General features: G+C 38.4%; 1 protein-coding gene across 12 annotated transcripts in view; it reads left to right on the forward strand.

The window, feature by feature from the left end:
- Positions 1 to 22405, forward strand: part of EndoA (SH3 domain containing GRB2 like, endophilin-A) — a 388245-nt gene that overhangs the window by 288835 nt on the left and 77005 nt on the right. For all 12 annotated transcript variants that reach the window (XM_070084141.1, XM_070084140.1, XM_070084150.1 and 9 more), the window contains 3 exons: positions 5643 to 5746; positions 19467 to 19570; positions 20209 to 20318. In XM_070084141.1, the coding sequence (XP_069940242.1) occupies positions 5643 to 5746; positions 19467 to 19570; positions 20209 to 20318 (318 nt within the window). The remainder of the gene's footprint in view (positions 1 to 5642; positions 5747 to 19466; positions 19571 to 20208; positions 20319 to 22405) is intronic.

Raw genomic sequence — 22405 nt, forward strand, 5'->3', positions numbered from 1 at the left:
CATGCGGAGCAGGTTCATGTCCCCCCCCTGGATTAGACCAATGACCCACCCTCTGGATTATCCCAATGATCCACCCAGTCTGGTCATCCCCACTCAAGGATGGAGCACTGTACCAGACCCAGCAGCACAAGCTAGTCAGGTCCAACTCACACCCACCCACACCCACTCATGTATTTATCTAACCTATTTTTAAAACTACACAACGTTTTAGCCTCAATAACTGTACTCGGGAGCTTGTTCCACTCATCCACAACTCTATTACCAAACCAGTACTTTCCTATATCCTTCCTGAATCTGAATTTTTCCAACTTGAAACCATTGCTGCGAGTCCTGTCTTGGCTGGAAATTTTCAGCACACTATTTACATCCCCTTTATTTATTCCTGTTTTCCATTTATACACCTCGATCATATCCCCCCTAATTCTATGCCTTTTGAGAGAGTGCAGATTCAGGGCCTTCAGTCTATCCTCATAGGGAAGATTTCTGATACATGGGATCATCTTTGTCATCCTCCTTTGTACGTTTTCCAGAGCTTATATCCATTCTGTAATATGGTGACCAGAACTGAGCAGCATAGTCTAAATGAGGCCTAACCAAGGATATATAGAGTTGAAGAACAACCTGAGGACTTCTATTATATATACTTCTAGATATGAAGCCAAGAATTCTATTAGCTTTATTGCGAACACTAATGCACTGTTGTCTTGGTTTTAGGTTACTGCTAACCAGAACTCCTAAATCCTTTTTGCAATCGGTAGTATTAAGATCTACATTATTTAGTATATATGTGGCATGGTTATTTAACTGTCCAACATTTAGAACTTTGCATTTGTCAATATTAAACTGCATCTGCCACTTCTCCAGCCATTGCATCAGTCTATTCAAATCATCCTGGAGTGCTCTAATGTCCTCATTAGAATGAATTAGATGGCCTATTTTGGTATCATCAGCAAATTTGCTTATGTCGCTATTTATTCCCTCATCTATGTCATTTATGTAAATTGTGAACAACAATGGGCCCAACACTGACCCCTGAGGAACACCGCTTGTGACGTGCCCCCATTCTGATTTCTCCCCATTTATGCAAACTCTCTGCTGTCTGTTTGTCAGCCATGCCTCTACCCAGGAAAAAATTTCTCCTCCTATTCCGTGTGCCCTAAGTTTCCTCAATAGCCTCTGGTGTGGAACTCTATCGAAAGCCTTACTGAAGTCCATATACACAATATCATATTCATTACCATGATCTACCTCCTCAAACACCTTAGTGAAAAAAGTAGTAAATTCGTAAGACAGGAACGCCCCTTTGTAAAACCGTGTTGAGAATCATTAATCAATTTGTGCCTGTCAAGATGGCTACGAATTGCTTCGGCAATTATTGATTCCATAAATTTTCCCACTATGGAGGTAAGGCTTATTGGTCTATAGTTCAAAGCCAAGGACCTGTCACCTGCCTTGTAAATAGGTATTACATTTGCCATTTTCCACTTATCAGGCACTATGCCAGTTTATAGTGATATGTTAAAAAGATTAGCCAAAGGTATGCCAAGTTCCTCTTTACATTCCTTTAACACCCTTGCAAACAGTTCATCAGGACCTGGGGATTTGTTAGGTTTTAGTTTCTCTATTTGTCTGAGGACCATGTCACTAGTTACTGCAATAGTACATAGTTTATTATCATCCTGTTCTACATAATCTATTATTTCAGGAATATCGCTAGTATTTTCCTGGGTGAAAACTGAGAGGAAGTAGGTATTTAGAATTTCACACATATCCTTATCACTGTCAGTGATCTGACCAGAGTTACTCTTAAGTGGGCCAGTCTTGTCCCTAATCTTACTTCTGTATACTTGAAAGAACCCTTTTGGGTTAGTCTTTGAATCCCTTGCGACCTTAGCCTCATAATCTCTTTTTGCTTTTCTTATTCCTTTCTTTATTTCTCTCTTTAATTGAATATATTAATTTCTTAACTGCCCATCCCCTCTTTTGATACGCCTATTTATGCCTCTCTTTTGACCAATGAGATGTTTTAATCTATTGTTCATCCATTTGGGATCATTTTTGTTAGATCTAATTTCCCTACTCGGGACAAAAGTTGTCTGGGCAGCTAGAACTATGCTCTGAAAAACGTCATATTGGTAACCAAGATCACCTACCTGACCCATAGTTAGGACATCCCAATTTAGCCCACCCAAGTAATTTTTCAGTCCCATGAAGTCGGCCAAGCGAAAATCTGGTTGTTCAATGTAGTATACAATATGTTGATATCACATACCATTATACCAGTATGTTGATATCACATACCAGTATGTTGGTATCACATACTGTCATACCAGTATGTTGGTATCATATACCATTATACCAGTATGTTGGTATCACATACCATTATACCAGTATGTTGGTATCACATACCATTATACCAGTATGTTGGTATCACATACCAGTATGTTGGTATCACATACTGTCATACCAGTATGTTGGTATCACATACTATCATACCAGTATGTTGGTATCATATACCATTATACCAGTATGTTGGTATCACATACCATTATACCAGTATGTTGGTATCACATACCATTATACCAGTATGTTGGTATCACATACCATTATACCAGTGTATTGGTATCACATACCATTATACCAGTGTATTGGTATCACATACCATTATACCAGTATGTTGGTATCACAACATACTGGTACAACATACCAGTATGTTGGTATCACATACCATTATACCAGTGTGTTGGTATCACATGCCATTATACTAATGTGTTGGTATCACATACCATTATACCAGTGTATTGGTACTGCATACCATTATACCAGTGTATTGGTATCACATACCATTATACCAGTGTAGTGGTATCACATACCATTATACCAGTATGCTGGTACTGTATACCATTATACCAGTGTGTTGGTATCACATACTATTATACCAGTGTGTTGGTACTACATACCATTATACCAGCATGCTGGTACTGTATATCATAATACCAGTGTGTTGGTATCACATACCATTATACCAGCATGCTGGTACTGTATACCATTATACCAGTGTGTTGGTATCGCATACCTTTATACCATTGGGTTGGTACTGCATACCTTTATACCATTGGGTTGGTACTGCATACCTTTATACCATTGGGTTGGTACTGCATACCTTTATACCATTGGGTTGGCACAGTGTGTACAGTATACATATATGGATGGTGTTAGTTGTGAGGTCAAGGAATGAGATTAAAGATGAACATAAACTTTATATTTTATAGGAATAAATGAAGTACTGTATGTTAAACTTAATGTATGAAGATGATGGTGCAGTTGTTTGAGCAGAGTATGCAAGGAATACACCATAAGTAGGTTAGTGGAAATACAAAAATCATGACTCACAAAATTTTGTAGTGAGTGTAGTATTACTTAATATCGTATGGGCATGTTGAATAAATGATTAATTATAAATTGGTAAAGGTAGTTTGCTCAAGAATATGAGGAGGAGAGTTAAGATAAAAATAGGAAATTGATGTGAATGGAAGCAGTGCTTAAAGATACAGTGCAATGAATGAAGTGTTAGAAGGTTGTTAGGATGAATGAAGTTATTTCTCTATTACAGCTGATGAGGAGTATTTCAGATGTCAGTAAAGTAGATTACAATTTGCTCTAGAAGATTTTCTTTAGTACGATGGTTCTCATTAACCATGATGCTACTGAATGTTGAAAGTGTGTGGAAGAACAGATGCTCTTCTGGCTTCTTTGGGCAAATGACTCCCCACCCAATAAGAATGGAAAATGAGTTTATAGTGATCTAATATACTTCCAGTATAAGTAAAAGGTTTTGGTAAATATTAGCTAATCTTTTGGCCTCTAAAATAGTTATTTGGTAATATGAAGACTGAACACACATTAGTAAGAATATTCTATATGCCAATTCATTAATAAATGATCTGCTTAAGTATACCTTTATGAAATACATTTTTAGTGTTTCATATATACTGTATACATTTTTTAAGGTTTGGTGGCTGCAGTCATTTTTCCAAAACTGAAAGCAACTGTATCATTCTCCTGCAATATTATGTTGATGCATTGGAGTTTTTTTTTTTTTGTATACTTTTTACTTACTGTATGTCAAATACAGTAGCTGCATATTCTGTGCCGATCATGTTACTGAGACACTTGCACTGTATATTTAGTATAGGTATTAATAATGTTTCTTTCTACCTTCAAAGAAACTTTCTTGAGTCTGAGTTTGCATCCAATTTTATGCTTTATTTTTGGACAGCAACTCAAAATTTTTGCATGTGATTGATTTAGAGTAGCAGTACATGTATCTGCAATTTTTTTTTTTTTGTTAAATCAGCTTATATTAATGTGTCTCACATGGCTTGTAACTTTTTGTTGGCTTATATATGCGAGGAAATGATAAATGTTTTGCTGTGGATTTTTGCTTTAAGCAACGGTAAGTCAGCAGCCCATTTCCTAATTGTAATTTAGAAAAGTACACAAATTTTTCATTAACTTGTCAGTTTTATGATACGTATATCTGTTAGAAGAAGCAACTGCAATCTTTCTTAAGAAATGGTTTATGCTACATTATATATCAGTAGAGTTTTTTACAATCTGTGTCATGCTAATATTTCAAGATACTATAATAGTCATATTTATAATACATATAATTAGCAGTTTTCACAAGTAACTGGTGAGAGATACTATACCATACATACATAAGACACTAAGTTTTACACATGTATGATATAGTGGGATGTGATGAAGGTGACCAAATGTTGTGGATAAATTAATAAAAGATTTATCACAAAGACATATATTTATACAACAACAATAGTAATGATAAGATTAGTTCTAATAATAACATTGATAATGTTTGATTTCATTATAGTGTAAATGGCATAACTAGATATGAAATACAATACTGTTTAGGTCTATAACCAGCTGGAGATCCACTAGATATACCAGTACAGTCGAGTACCGTAAATTCAGAATTAAACATTTCAGAGACAGAAAGTTTGTTTTATGTGATCGTGTTGAGAGATGGTCTGATGTTGTGCTGAGAGCATGGCATGTATTTCATTGGTTTTAGTCCTAACTAATCCAAACTACTGGTATTCAACTGTGCTATAGGTGATTCTGAATCTTATATTAGATTTAAGTTGCTCACTCTATTGGTGCCTGTTCATATGCTTCATAGAGAATCAGTATTATTTTGTTTTTGTATTTCTTTAAGGAAACCTGTATAGAAATACTACAGAAAAAATCAGTGACTACTCAGCCTGTTGTATTTTCTTTGTCAAATCCACAATTTTTGATAGTTACTGTATTGTTAACTGGATATTTTACGTTCACATGTACAGAATAATGTACATACTTATGTTTTATCCAGTTAACTCAGTTCAAAACTATACTTAATTTTATTGTTGTTTTTTATAGAGTTAAGTTTCAGTTTTAATAATGGCATTATAAATGGAAATTTAAATTTTTAATAAAAATTTACTAAATAGAGATGCTTAATGTTCAGCTGTTGCATCGATTTCCTTTATACGTACTAAGTTTATTACATCATGCAAAGAAATAGAGGGTTGCAGTGTTGAACAAGTTATATTAGCATGAACTGTACTTATGCTCTTCAGGAGGTTCCCACGTCACTGAAGATGAAATCAAAATGGCAGAGGATAAGTTTGCTGAGTCACTGCATTTGGCACAGATGGGTATGCATAATCTCCTGGAGAATGATGTAAGTAATTATGAATTTGACAGTAAATTAATTTGCAATGTTAAAAATAAAAAAAGGTAAAAAATAAATACAGTACTAGACGTAAGACATGCTGCCAAGCACAGAGTGGTTATTGATATACAGTAGAGTACCAGTTAACACCCAGGTTAAGTTCCTCAAAACCAGTCTTTTAGATGAAATTGTGTTAAGTGAAAGAACATGTGGGCATAATAGGGTTATATTCTTTGTCAAAATAGTAAAGGTTTTAATATCTTACATTGTAGTTCAATGGGGTGAGGTGTACATTAATAAATTATAATACATGTAGCTAAGGAAGATTATGTAAAGCAGTTTTTTTTCTTACCCCAATTCTGGCTATTGGTACTTGTTGATCTTGAAATGCATGGAGATGGGTCTGACCTTGTTGGTCCTGGGTGGGTGGTTGTGGGTCAGCACATGGAGAGGGTTGGTGTGGCCCTATTGGTCCTGGGTGGGTGGCTGTGAGTCAGCATATGGAGAGGATTGGTGTGACTGTGTTGGTCCTGGGTGGGTGGCTGTGAGTCGGCACATGGAGAAGGTTGGTGTGGCCAGGGCCAGATTAAGAAGTCTCCGGGCCCTAGGCTATTCAGATTGGCGGGGCCCCTTTGAGTTACGGGTAAGCGAAGCGACCCCTTCCAGCTTGGGGGGGGGGGTCAGTGTGAGCCTGTTTAAGGTCTAATTAAATACATTCTGGCTATTTAGATTAAATTTAATAGGGAAAGTACATCAAGACAACCAAAACCATTTACCAACAGCCATTATAACTATCTTGTTAAATCATGCATTTTAAAGAGAATAAACTCAAGACAGCATAGTATTACTAGATTAGGCTATTAAAGTAGTGACATCATGTACCTATTATATTCAGCATAACCACTACAGCACTATTATTCCCTTTACAAATCACTGACCATTATTGTTATCATTGCATCATGCATAAGACTATCAAATCATATAAACTCAAGAAAGTAAAGAATTGTTTATATTCACAGGCACTTCTTAAATAAACTTTTTTCTGGATTTCATATTGGCAAAATCATCAATTATATTCTGAAAATCAATATTTCTTGTTAGATCAGACTCAATGGTCAACAAGGCTAGGTTACACAATTTGTCTTGGCTCATTGTTGAACGGAGCTGGTTTTTCACTCTTTTCAAAACAGAAAATGAACGTTCTCCTTCACAGTTAGTAGCTGGAAGTGTTAGGTAAAGGCGATACACTATGTCAACATTAGGGAAGGTTTCTGAGATACCTGCATTTCTTAAATGTTTCAAAGCAGCTGAGGGCACACATTTTTCAGGTGGAGCTTTAATCTGATTCATATACCCAGAAAAATGAACTATTTCTTCAACAAATGTGTCCTGAACATCTGCTGAAAGGTGTTGTTGCAACTTGAATGCAGCTTCTCTCAATTCTACATCTGGTATAGTAGTAATTTTGAACAGAAATCCAAACTTGTCATTGAGATTCTGGTAGATTTCTTTTCTTTTCACCAATTCTGTAATCAGTGAATCCAGAATGACAAAGTATGTAGCTGTCTTACATATCTGCCTTGGTAGCAACACAATTTCATTGTCTGGCTCTTCAAAATTGCGTTTCCTCTTCCTTGACCGCTGATGATCAGCCCAGTAACTGTAGTCTTTCACCAGCAGTTTAGCTTTCTCTTCAAACATTTCAAAAGCTTCATCATTGCAAAGTGAGCTTACAAATTCCACTAAGCCTTGGACCGTGGGGCCCCCAAATGCGCGGGGCCCTAGGCAAATGCCTAGTTTGCCTATGCGGTAATCCAGCCCTGGGTGTGACAGTGTTGGTCCTGGGTGGGTGGCTGTGAGTCAGCACATGGAGAAGGTTGATGTGACAGTGTTGGTCCTGGGTGGGTGGCTGTGGGTCAGCACATGGAGAAGGTTGGTGTGACAGTGTTGGTCCTGGGTGGGTGGCTGTGGGTCAGCACATGGAGAAGGTTGGTGTGACAGTGTTGGTTCTGGGTGGGTGGCTGTGAGTCAGCACATGGAGAAGGTTGGTGTGACAGTGTTGGTCCTGGGTGGGTGGCTATGGGTCAGCAAATGCACTTTCTTCACTAAACTTTATATTACACAGCCAACAGCACATTTTAACCCTTTCAGGGTCCAGAGGCCAAATCTCAAGAGTGACAGCCAAGGTCCAAGAATTTTTGAAAAAAAAAAAAAAAAAAATCTTACAGAATTAAAGATAATATTTTTCTAGAGGTAATAAAACAAAAAAAACATCTGATCAGTAGTTTCCAAGATATAGACGCATGAAATTAACCCTCAATGACTGGGTCTGCAACTTCTGTAAATTCACATTTTTAATTTTACTGTTTTGTTCCTTTTTTCTTTTCTAATTTTGCTTTTTCCAGTAATGTTTGTGGCCTGTGAGACCAGTATAATGCATAATATATATATATATGTATACTCGTATTCAACACAATAACCGCACTAATATTTTCATCATTATGTATTTGTTTACAATAATTATTTACAACAAAAAACTTACAAAAATGTTGCATATTAGTAATGTTCTATTACATATTTACATATGTACCATCACTGGACATGTTCCTAGAACTGCAACAGTCTGTGAAAGTCTTTGAAACAAGGTGTCATGCACAGTGGTGTCATACTCGTCTGTGGACCAGTATGATTTTATATTATGCTTATAGACATGAGGCATAAGCATTATTGTTGCAAAAAACAAATACATTTCAGCCACAGTCGTCTCTTTCCACGGTGGATGACAATGTGCTTTGTCCTGGAACTGCTGAGTCAGCGGCTGGGGTCCCAAACTCACTCCCGGTTTGGGCTGCTGCCGCATGCTGTATGCTCGTGGTCTGTGCATCCCAATTGTAGCCACATCATTGTCACTTTCACTGTCTATTCCAGGTGTAGGGCCGGGGGATGTACTCAGTCCCCTTGGAATTGCATATGGTATAGGGTACAATATGGTACATTGTACCATATGGTACAGGATACAGGAACCCTAATGGAAGTAAGTCACTTTGACTTTTTTGGATTATCCTAGAATCTTTTCACATAAGCTGCTATGTATAATAATCTATGTAGCTGTATTTGTGTATACCTGAATAAACTTACCCGAGTGCATGTGGCGTCGTAAGTTTATTCAGGTATACACAAATACAGTTACGTAGATTATCGTACATAGCAACATATGTGTGGAGTACCTAGGATAACCCAAAAAAGTCAAAGTGACTTATTTCCATTAGGGTCCCTGTACCCTGTACCATATGGTACCATTGTACCATAAGGTACCATTGTACCATATGGTACCATTGTACAATATGGTACCATTGTACCATATGATTCAAAACCATAGAATTCCTCTTTAGATCCACTTCCATTAGTGTTAGAACTATAACTTGGGAAGAGGAAAGTCAGAATTCACCAGTGAGTGAGAGCTTCCTTGCTGCCAGGCATGATGAACAAAGTGTACCGAGACTGCATTCCCACAACGCAATGCAGGTGCCCCGATTTTTTATTTACTTCGCACACTGACCATGCAAACCCATTCTCTTAGATGTAGGCCTACCAGCCTTCTCGCACTAAATTTGAAGTCTTTAGAATTTTGGCGTAGATCTATGGCTTGGACCCTGGCTTCATAGCTGTAGATCTACGACACAGACCCTGAAAGGGTTAAACCAATAGAACCATCCAGAAATAAACAAACATTCTTGTGCAGTCTCTCGCACTTGGATTTGCTCGTTTGCAGAGTCAGTTTTCCTCATTTAAATTAACTGAAATGCAATTAATCCATTCCGGCTCTAAGAAGGCACGACAAGATACTTCAATATTTCACTAATATCATCTATATGGCTTATTTATCTATCACAATTCATCTAATATGACATAATAAACAATATAAATAACACACAAACCTGATATATACTCTAGAATGAATAAAATATGTCATTACGTATGTGGCTACATAGTGGTATCAGCAGCATCGGCGGAGGGCAAGAGTTTGTCTGGAGACAGGACAAAATACTCCTTGAATATTTTGCTAATATCAACTGTATGGCTTATTTATCTATCATAATTCATCTAATATAACATAATAAACAATATAAATAACATAGAAACCTGATATATACTCTAGTAATCACTGCTATCTAATGACAGCCTTTAGAAGCAGTCTTTTATTATAATTATTATTATATAGTACATTATTATTATACGTGTACAGTGGACCCCCGAGTTTCGTGATTAATCCGTTCCAGAGAGCCTGCCAAAAGTCGAAATTCGCGAAACTCGAAACCGTTTTCCCCATAAGAAATAATGGAAATAAAATTAATCCGTTCCAGACACCCAAAAATATTAAAATAAAATATTTTTTTTCAAATTAAATAAGGATTTATATACTGAAATCAATGAGAAATCAAGTACATGCATATAAAAAATAATAATAACATTACACTTACCTTTCCTGAAGACTTCTGGGTGGATGGAAGACGGGAGGAGGGGATAGGAGGAAGGTGTACACTATTGTTTGGAAGGAGAATCTCCTTCCATTAGGACTTTAGGTAGCAAGTCCTTATCTGGGGTTACTTCCCTTCTTCTTTTAATGCCACTGGGAACAACTTGAGAGTCACTGGACCCCTGTCACACAAAATATCTGTCCAGAGAGGTCTTTTTCTGGCATTTCTTTAAGATTTCCCAGAAGTGGGACACAACACTGTCATTGTACATATTGCAGATATGGCTTGTTTCAGCTTGGTCAGGGTGATACTTTTCAACAAAACTTTGCAACTCATTCCACATTCCACACATGCCCTTAATCACTGAAGAAGGAACCTCCTTCACTCTCTTTTCCTCCTCCTCTGAAGCAAGTTCCTCGGCTGTGGCCTGATGCTGTTCCAGTTGAAACTCTTGCAGTTCGTCAGTGGTTAGCTCTTCCTTGTGGTCCTCCACCAACTCTTCCACATCTCTGTCACTCACCTCCAACCCCATGGACTTGCCCAATGCCACAACACCTTCCAAAACAGGCAGAGGGTCGGCAGGGACAGGGTCTGCCTCAAACCCTTCAAAATCCCTTTGGATCGTGTTCCTCACTTTATTTACCAAAGGGCTTGCACTAGCTTTCCTTGGGTCCATGATGACTTATTTAGCAGTTGCAATCACAAAAAACAATGGATTATTATGAAATGTATTGTATGAACCCACGGCGTTATGGTCACATGTTGGTAAACAATGGCACACTGAGCGTGAATGGCGTGGGAGACTGGCTTGGTGTGCACGGTGATGGGCGGACGGGTACCGGATGGTCGCCGAAACACAAGTCTAATCACAAAACTCGAGGCCAAATTTTGCCAAAAAAAGCTCGCCGAAGGTCGAATTTCACGAAAGTCGAGGCTGCCGAAACTCGAGGGTCCACTGTATTATTATTGTAGGTATATGATTATTATTATTATTATTATTATTATCATATTATTGTACTTTTTTTTTTTTCAACAAGACGGCCACCTCCCACCGAGGCAGGGTGACCCAAAAAGAAAAAAAAATCCCCATCATCATTCAACACTTTCGCCTCGCTCGCATATAATCACTTGTCTTTGCAGAGGCGCCCAGATACAACAGTTTAGAAGCATATATAACATACCCCTCTAAACTGCCAATATCCCAAACCCCTCCTTTAAAGTGCAGGCATGGTACTTCCAATTTCCAGTACTCAAGTCCGGCTATATAAATATAACTGGTTTCCCTGAATCCCTTCACTAAATATAACCCTGCTCACACTCCAACAACTTGTCAGGTCCCAAAAACCATTCATCTCCATGCACTCCTATTTAACATGCTCACACATGCTTGCTGGATGTCCAAGCCCCTTACCCACGAAACCTCCTTTACCCCCCTCCCTTCAACCTTTTCTAGGACGACCCCTACCCCACTTTCCTTCCCCTACAGATTTATATGCTCTCCAAGTCATTCTACTTTGATTCATTCTCTCTAAATGACCAAACCACCTCAGCAACCCTTCTTCAGCCCTCTGACCAATACTTTTAGTAACTCCACACCTCCTCCTAATTTCCACACTCCAAATTTTCTGCATAATATTTACACCACACATTGCCCTTAGACAGGACATCTCCACTGCCTCCAGCCGCCTCCTCGCTGCAGCACTTACAACCCAAGCTTCACACCCATATAAGAGTGTTGATACCACTGTACTTTCTATACTTTCATACATTCCCTTCTTTGCCTCTATGGACCCCCGCCTTACTATATTAATCCGTTCCTGAGAGTTCATCGTGAGCCGAAATTATTGTAAGGCGAATTAATTTTCCCCATAAGAAATAATGGAAATGAAATTAATCCGTGCAAGACGCCCAAAAGTCTGAAAAAAAAAAAATTTTTACCACATGAAATATTAATTTTAATACACACAAACTTAAGAAGACATGCACAATTAATACTCTAGTAAGAATAGAATACATGACACTTACCTTTATTGAAGATCTGGTGATGATTGATGGGATGGGAGGAGGGGAGAGTGTGGAAGTTGTTAATGTTTAGAAGAGGAATCCCCTTACATTAGGACTTGAGATATCAAGTTCTTTTCCAGGGTTACTTCCATTCTTCTTTTAATGCCACTAGGACCAGTTTGAGAGTCACTGGACCTCTGTCGCACAGCAAATCTGTCCACAGAGCTCTGTACCTCCCGTTCCTTTAAGATTTGCCTAAAATGGGCCACAACATTGTCATTGTAATAGTCACCAGCACGGCTTGCAATAGCTGTGTTAGGGTGCTTTTCATCCATAAAGGTTTGCAGTTCAACCCACTTTGCACACATTTCCTTAATCTTTGAAGTAGGCACAATGGATTCTACAACTGGCATAGGCTTCTCAGGGTTAGCCCCAAACCCTTCAAAATCTTTCTTAATTTCCATACTAGTTCTCACCCTTTTTACCACAGGGTTGGCACTAGAAGCTTTCTTGGGGCCCATGGTGACTTATTTTGCAGTTACAAGCACAAAAACACTGGGATAAGGTGAAATGTACCGAATGTATGTGTGGATGCAACCGCACTGGCTGGCTTGCAAACACTAGCACTGAGGCCACGTGGGACGCGTCCCGGACGAATCGCGTGAGGCGAGGCAAAATTTTTGCGTTCAAATGTATCGTATGGCAGGTTTAACGTAATGCGATGCCATCATAAGGCGGGGTCCACTGTATTATTATACGTATTATTATTATTATTATTATTACAATACAAATTTGTAATTTTTATTCACACAAAAAATAGAAGATTTACTGTTATGCAGACTACTGCCTTATTGCAATAATTGTATAAATAATGTCAACCCATTCACGACTGCATATTTGTTTACCCTTGAACATCGCCAAAGAATTGAACATTTCTGCTACTTTGAGCTCAATTTCAAAGTACTTTTCATTGTGAAACCAATCAAAATCATATCTATTCTGTAATATATCTTCTGCTCTATCAAATGAGACCAAAAAAAACGAGAATACAACCATAAAAACCATACGAAAATACCTCTAAGGGATGGCTAATGAATGAGAAATGAACTCCGTTATTTACAGTCCTATTTCTTTCATTTTTGGAGTGTGTTAAGAAGTATCTTTCCATCATACATTGCCCAAGTTTCAATAAGATATGTAGTCCAAAAAACAAGTGAGATCCAATTCCCTAGATCAAGAGCAAGAGCCCCTCACCAGAATCAAGGAACCTCCCTTGAGGCCCGCTCACATCTGGAAGTTTTGCTTGCATCTAGAAGCAAAAAATTGACTAATCGACTGCTCGAATCTGGAAAAACTCGCACGTGTATGCACTTGTAAGCAGAGGTTCCACTGTATACAGCTTTACAGTATGATAGAACTCTCACCCTCATTGTAAGGGTATTAATTGGGGCACCTTTCTTTTCTGCTCACTACATACATTCAGTAACGTTTCTGTCTTATTTAGCTGCATTGACCTATTTGTCATTATTTTCAAGAGGTTACAATCTAGAGTATTCATTACATAACCTCTTATCTTCACCTCATTCTTTCTAATTGTGCAAATTAGAAAGAACAGCCTGGGTCATCTGCATCACACATGCACCACCTTTAAGCATATCTAATTCTCAGTTTTGCAAAACTCTCATATTTTCATGCTTATTTTTCATGGATTGTCATAATTTCATGCTTATTTTTCGTGGATTGTCCAGCATCAATAGTATTCCTCTTGACTGCCATGATTAATAACCAGACATGAGATGGGTGATGAAAGATTCAGAATCGAATGAATAACACGCAACTGAATGAAGGAAGGTACATGTCCACAAGGCAGCTAGAACACGACTGTTGTTTACACCCTATACAGTTCAGGCTCATTTACAATATTTCAATTGTGTTTTATTGAAAACTTGCTGTCCATATGCATATTAATCAGGGCTGTACCGTATGATATGTTTAAAATTAAGACATCCCTATTTTTTTTTTTTCCAACAAGTCGGCCGTCTCCCACCGAGGCAGGGTGACCCAAAAAGAAAATACCTTAATCATCATTCATCACTTTCACCTCACTCATACACAATCACTGTTTTTTGCATTTTTTGTCAGAGGTGCCCAGATACAACAGCTTAGAAGCATATATAAAGATATATAACATATCACTCCAAACTGCCAATATCCCAAACCCCTCCTTTAAAGTGCAGGCATTGTACTTCCTATATACATGTACATCCCTGTATATATATATATACATCCCTATATATATATATATATATATATATATATATATATATATATATTATTATTATTTTTTTTATTATCACACCGGCCGATTCCCACCAAGGCAGGGTGGCCCGAAAAAGAAAAACTTTCACCATCATTCACTCCATCACTGTCTTGCCAGAAGGGTGCTTTGCACTACAGTTTTTAAACTGCAACATTAACACCCCTCCTTCAGAGTGCAGGCACTGTACTTCCCATCTCCAGGACTCAAGTCCGGCCTGCCGGTTTCCCTGAATCCCTTCATAAATGTTACTTTGCTCACACTCCAACAGCACGTCAAGTATTAAAAACCATTTGTCTCCATTCACTCCTATCAAACACGCTCAAGCATGCCTGCTGGAAGTCCAAGCCCCTCGCACACAAAACCTCCTTTACCCCCTCCCTCCAACCCTTCCTAGGCCGACCCCTACCCCGCCTTCCTTCCACTACAGACTGATACACTCTTGAAGTCATTCTGTTTCGCTCCATTCTCTCTACATGTCCGAACCACCTCAACAACCCTTCCTCAGCCCTCTGGACAACAGTTTTGGTAATCCCGCACCTCCTCCTAACTTCCAAACTACGAATTCTCTGCATTATATTCACACCACACATTGCCCTCAGACATGACATCTCCACTGCCTCCAGCCTTCTCCTCGCTGCAACATTCATCACCCACGCTTCACACCCATATAAGAGCGTTGGTAAAACTATACTCTCATACATTCCCCTCTTTGCCTCCAAGGACAAAGTTCTTTGTCTCCACAGACTCCTAAGTGCACCACTCACTCTTTTTCCCTCATCAATTCTATGATTCACCTCATCTTTCATAGACCCATCCGCTGACACGTCCACTCCCAAATATCTGAATACGTTCACCTCCTCCATACTCTCTCCCTCCAATCTGATATTCAATCTTTCATCACCTAATCTTTTTGTTATCCTCATAACCTTACTCTTTCCTGTATTCACCTTTAATTTTCTTCTTTTGCACACCCTACCAAATTCATCCACCAATCTCTGCAACTTCTCTTCAGAGATTGGTGGATGAATATATATATATATATATATATATATATACATCCCTATATATATATATACATATATATATATATATATATATATATATATATATATATATATATATATATACACAGTGGACCCCCGCATAACGATCACCTCCAAATGCGACCAATTATGTAAGTGTATTTATGTAAGTGCGTTTGTACGTGTATGTTTGGGGGTCTGAAATGGACTAATCTACTTCACAATATTCCTTATGGGAAAAAATTCGGTCAGTACTGGCACCTGAACATACTACTGGAATGAAAAAAGTTCGTTAACCGGGGGTCCACTGTATATATATATATATATATATATATATATATATATATATATATATATATATATATATATACATCCCTATATATATATATATATATATATATACATATACATCCCTATATATATATATATACATATACATCCCTATATATATATATACATATACACCCCTATATATCATAGGTTTTTAACCTTTAAACTGTCCAAACGTAGATCTACGTTTTTTACATGCTTTCAAATGGAGAAAATAAAGGTTGGAGTGCTAGGCATGTGAACGTAGATCTACGTTTGGACAGTTTAAGGGTTAAATTTCATTTTGATTTAAACTTCCTCACCCACTTTAAATGCACAGTTTGAGTGTGGGACTTGCATATAAACCAATATGAAGACTACAAAATGCAATGGAATATCAATATCCATCTTTCATTGTTATCATTAATCATTATTCATTATTATTGTATTATCAGCCAGCATCTGGCATTAATCAGTCATCATCATTATCATCTTTCACTACTTCACTCTGTCCTCACACTTCACTTTTCTACTTTTACAGAGTAGAAATACACTTAATGTAATTAAATAGGAAAGAATAGAAAAGTATTGCAGCAAGGAGGAGGCTGGAGACAGTGGAAATGTCATGTCTGAGGGCAATATGTGGTGTGTAAATATTATACAGAGAGTTTGTAGTTTGGAGATTAGGTGGTGTGGAGTTATTAAAAGTATTATCCAGTGGGCTGAAGAGGGGTTGTTGAGGTGATTCAGATGTTTAGAGAGGATGGAGCAAAATAGGATGACTTGGAGGGTGTATAAATCTGTAGTGGAGGGAAGGCTGAGTAGGGGTTACCCTAGGAAATGTTGGAGGGAGGGGGTAAAGGAGGTTTTGTGTGTGAGGGGGTTGGACATCCAGCAGACATATGTGAGTATGTTAGATAGGAGTGAGTGGAAGCAAATGATTTTGATGACCTGACAAGGTGTTGGAGTGTGAGCAAGGTAACATTTTGTGAAGGGATTCAGGGAAACCAGTTAGTCGTACTTGAGTCCTGGAGGTGGGAAGTACAGTGCTTTCACTCTGAAAGATGGGTTAGGATATTTGCAGTTTGAAGAGCATCAGAACTGTAGTGTCTGCACACCTCTGGCAAAACAATGATGGAGTGAATGATAGTAAAAGTGTTTCTTTTTTGGGTCGCCCCCTACCTCGATGGAAGACAGCCAGTGTTTAAAAAAAAAAAGATAGATATATTACAGAAAAAACTAACTTACAATTTTTTCTCCATCAGCTATCTCCCACTAAAGTAGAGAGACCCAAAAGGGTAAACACATTCATCATCATTCATTCAATAGTTCTCTTTCCAGAAGTGTGAAGATATCACAAGTCAAGTCAAATGACCTTTCAAACATGAACATCTCCACTCCTTCACAGTGCAGACACTGTACTTCCTACCTCCAACCCTCCTTCACAGTGCAGACACTGTACTTCCTACCTCCAACCCTCCTTCACAGTGCAGACACTACTTCCTACCTCCAACCCTCCTTCACAGTGCAGACACTGTACTTCCTACCTCCAACCCTCCTTCACAGTGCAGACACTGTACTTCCCACCTCCAACCCTCCTTCACAGTGCAGACACTGTACTTCCTACCTCCAACCCTCCTTCACAGTGCAGACACTGTACTTCCTACCTCCACCACTCCTTCACAGTGCAGACACTGTACTTCCTACCTCCAACCCTCCTTCACAGTGCAGACACTGTACTTCCTACCTCCAACCCTCCTTCACAGTGCAGACACTGTACTTCCTACCTCCAACCCTCCTTCACAGTGCAGACACTGTACTTCCTACCTCCAACCCTCCTTCACAGTGCAGACACTGTACTTCCTACCTCCAACCCTCCTTCACAGTGCAGACACTGTACTTCCTACCTCCAACCCTCCTTCACAGTGCAGACACTGTACTTCCTACCTCCAACCCTCCTTCACAGTGCAGACACTGTACTTCCCACCTCCAACCCTCCTTCACAGTGCAGACACTGTACTTCCCACCTCCAACCCTCCTTCATAGTGCAGACACTGTACTTCCTACCTCCAATCCTCCTTCACAGTGCAGACACTGTACTTCCCACCTCCAACCCTCCTTCACAGTGCAGATACTGTACTTCCTACCTCCAATCCTCCTTCACAGTGCAGACACTGTACTTCCCACCTCCAACCCTCCTTCATAGTGCAGACACTGTACTTCCTACCTCCAATCCTCCTTCACAGTGCAGTCACTGTACTTCCTACCTCCAACCCTCCTTCACAGTGCAGACACTGTACTTACCACCTCCAACCCTCCTTCACAGTGCAGATACTGTACTTCCCACCTCCAACCCTCCTTCACAGTGCAGACACTGTACTTCCTACCTCCAATCCTCCTTCACAGTGCAGACACTGTACTTCCTACTTCCAATCCTCCTTCACAATGCAGACACTGTACTTCCTACTTCCAATCCTCCTTCACAGTGCAGACACTGTACTTCCCACCTCCAATCCTCTTTCACAGTGCAGACACTGTACTTCCCACCTCCAACCCTCCTTCACAGTGCAGATACTGTACTTCCTACCTCCAATCCTCCTTCACAGTGCAGACACTGTACTTCCCACCTCCAACCCTCCTTCACAGTGCAGACACTGTATTTCCTACCTCCAACCCTCCTTCACAGTGCAGACACTGTATTTCCTACCTCCAACCCTCCTTCACAATGCAGACACTGTACTTCCTACCTCCAATTCTCCTTCACAGTGCAGACACTGTACTTACCACTTCCACGACTCATCAGCTAATTATTTTTCCCTGAATCTCTTCATGTTACTTTGCTCACACTTTTTAGCAGCACATCTAGCTCAAAAAAACCACGTCTTTGCTCACTCTAATCTAAGACTTTCACACGTACCTGCTGAATGCTCAAGCATCTACCGCTTATAATTTCCATCAATCCCTCCCTCCAGTCCTTCATAAGATGACCCCTGCCCAAACTTCCCTCCACCCCATATTTATACAATCTCTTTGTCATTCTATTCTGTTTCATCAAGTCCTGTCTCTGCTTTGTTAATTATACCTTTTGTAACCTCACACTATTTTCTAATTTCTGCACCTCTCATACAACCTAGGAAAGAATGTTTATAATATTGCAAAGGCAGGAGATTAACTTTTGGGGGGGAGCAGTGAAGATTTTCACTATACCTGTTTTGTGAAACGAAAATATGATATTTAGGTGGAAATGCTGATATTAAATCTTGAATACCTGAGAAGGCTTGGAAAATCTCGATTATATGTGTGAGAATTATCTTTCCATTTCCATTTTTAAAATTGAGTGAAGTAAAATTACTGTATCAGTAAATGTAAGAAGCATTTATATTTTGTTTACATATATCATCCATGAAATATCTTAGAACCATTGATCTCATTTTAATTGAGGAAAAATGATGAGCAAGACATATGAATGTAGTCTGAGGTTGAATATTATAATATGCATTTTATGAAGATATTTAAAAGTTTCCTCTCACTTTGCAATGTATTATTAATATATACATTTACCTGAATATTTTGTTTGTTTAATTTTTCTGAAACAGGTTGAGCAGATTTCGCAACTTGCAACCTTTGCAGAGAACTTGCTTGATTATCATAGACAGTGTACTGAGATCTTGGAAGTTCTGGCAGGAACACTCCATGACAAGTAAGCAACAGGAGGCAGTGTATATTTCATTAATTATTTGATTAATGCAAATCTAAATAACAAAAATACTGGCATTTAGAGTAATGTATCTTATTAGATAATGAACTATAATAGTCCTTGGGTCATTATCTTCAACTAAGTGGTAAAGAATATTCATGACTCACGAAATCGTAATGACACGATGACCGCGGGTTCAAATCCCGCCCGTGGTATGGAAAGAATATTCAGTTGTGACTGAAGCATTAGATATATGTCATAGATAGATGAAATTTCTTTATCTAAAAGATATTGATTTGTTTGTTGCAGCTGGGTCAGTATCATTAAGTGAGCAAAATTTAAAGTTGTTTATTATCTTGTCATGTAATCTAGTCCTGTATATAAATACTGTAGCTGCTTCAGTAAGATTTGTTATATTTTCACAAATAGATTTGCATAGCACAGTATCATGTTAACATCTTATTTCAAAGGTAAATTCCATGTAACTACCCATGTGTATCACTGACTTGTTTTATTTTGTTATAGAAGCCACATCATGCAACTTTTAGGTGGTTTATTTCTAATAATTTATTCTGCCTATCTAATTGGCAGGAAAAAGCTTTGGTGTTATCTTGTCTAATGCCATCTTTTGCCAACTACAGGAAAAATGAAGCTGCTAGTATTCCAAAACCAGAGTTTGTGCCAAAGACACTCTCAGAACTAGGAGTGATGGACTCCTTGAATGGTGGCTTACCATCTACCAATGTTACAGGTAAGAGTCATAAAATAATAATCTCTGATTTTCCTTTTTTTTTTTTTCAAGGATGACGTGATATAATCCTTAGACTTGCTATCCCACAAACTATCATAGTCTGTTCATGTGGATGGTTTTTTAGGCTTTCTGCCAATGTGGAATTTAAATAAAGATGTATGACTGCTGTTCTAAATCCTAAACTTTAGCTCATGCTTTAGTAGCATGAAAGTCCACTAAAAAATTATGGATATCACTTGACATTGTGTATTTTAAGGTGTTCTTGTATATTAATTTGCATCACTGATCTCCGTGAATGTATTGTTTTTATTCTTCCTCAACATTATTCAACATATTCTGCAATATGTCACAAATTTATGATTTTTAGGTTTGACTTGTTTATTACTGCCAAGTTTTCTTACAGCATTGCTGTTTTGATAAAAATATGTCTGTGTCTGTGGCTGTCATTTCTGAAAAAAATACCACAGGAATTTTGTAGCATTTTTTATAGATTCTTCTGTACATAATGTAACATTATTGAGTTATCCTACATTGTATTTTTTAATGTGAAAATTTAAAAAAATTACTTTTCCCTCTGAAGTTACTTAATATTCAGTACAATACTCTTGTTTTGAATGGCCTCTTCCTGCCCTAAATTTGATACAAAGGGTGAGGTTTGAAGATGAACAATGGAGCTATGGAAATTCTCACTTCATTGTGCACTTAAACTTCTATACAGTTGACCCTTGAACAACACAGGCCTGAACTGCATGGTTCCACTTATATGTGTGGATCTTCTTTTTCTTTCAACAAACTAGCCATATCCCACCGAGGCAGGGTGCCCCAAAAAGAAAAACAAAAGTTTCTCTTTTTAACTTTAGTAATGCATACAGGAGAAGGGGTTACTAGACCCTTGCTCTTGACATTTTAGTCGCCTCTTATGACATGCATGGCTTACGGAGGAAGAATTCTGTTCCACTTCCCCATGGAGATAAGAGGAAACAAACAAGAACAAAAACTAGTAAGAAAATGGAAGAAAACTTAGAGGGGTGTATGTATATATATATATGCTTGTGCATGCATGTGTAGTGTGACCTAAGTGTAAGTAGATGTAGCAAGATGTACCTGAAATCCTGCATGTTTCTTTCTTCTTTCAACACGCCAGCCATATCCCACCGAGGCGGGGTGGCCCAAAAGGAAAAACGAAAGTTTCTCCTTTTACATTTAGTAATATATACAGGAAAAGGGGTTACTAGCCCCTTGCTCCCGGCATTTTTGTCGCCTCTTACCACACGCATGGCTTACGGAGGAAGAATTCTGTTCCACTTCCCCATAGAGGTAAGAGGAAATAAACAAGAACAAGAACTAGAAAGAAAATAGCAGAAAACCCAGAGGGGTGTGTGTGTATATGTATGCTTGTACATGTATGTGTAGTGTGACCTAAGTGTAAGTAGAAGTAGCAAGACGTACCTGAAATCTTGCATGTTTATGAAACAGAAAAAAGGACACCAGCAATCCTACCATTATGTAAAACAATTACAGGCTTTCGTTTTACACTCACTTGGCAGGACAGTAGTACCTCCCTGGGCAGTTGCTGCCTGCCAGCTTACTATGTAGGTTATATGTGGATATTTTCAATAAATATATTGGAAAATTTTTGGGATATTTGCAACAATTTGAAAAAACGTGCAGACTAACCCCATGGCCTAGAAATATTGAAGAGATTAAGAAAAAGTTAGGTATGTCATGAAGGCATAAAATATATGTAGATACTAGTCTATTTTTATCATTTACTACCATAAAATATACACAGATTTATTATAAAAAATTAAAATTTATCAAAACTTATGCACACAAGCAATTACAGATCATACATGGTGTCATTCGCAGTTGAGAGAAATGTAAACAAACATAAAGATGCAATATTAACCCTTTCAGGGTTTCTGACGTACTAGTACGGCTTAAGCACCAGGATTATTGACGTACTAGTACGCATAAATTCTAGCATCTTCAGATCAAGCGGGAAACAGCTGGTAGGCCTAGATGTGAGAGAATGGGTCTGCGTGGTGAGTGTGTGCAGTAGGAAAAAAATCTGGGACCCAGTGGCA

Source organism: Cherax quadricarinatus, chromosome 11 (assembly GCF_038502225.1).
Source record: "Cherax quadricarinatus isolate ZL_2023a chromosome 11, ASM3850222v1, whole genome shotgun sequence".
In the NCBI taxonomy this organism is placed as follows: Eukaryota; Metazoa; Arthropoda; class Malacostraca; order Decapoda; family Parastacidae; genus Cherax; species Cherax quadricarinatus.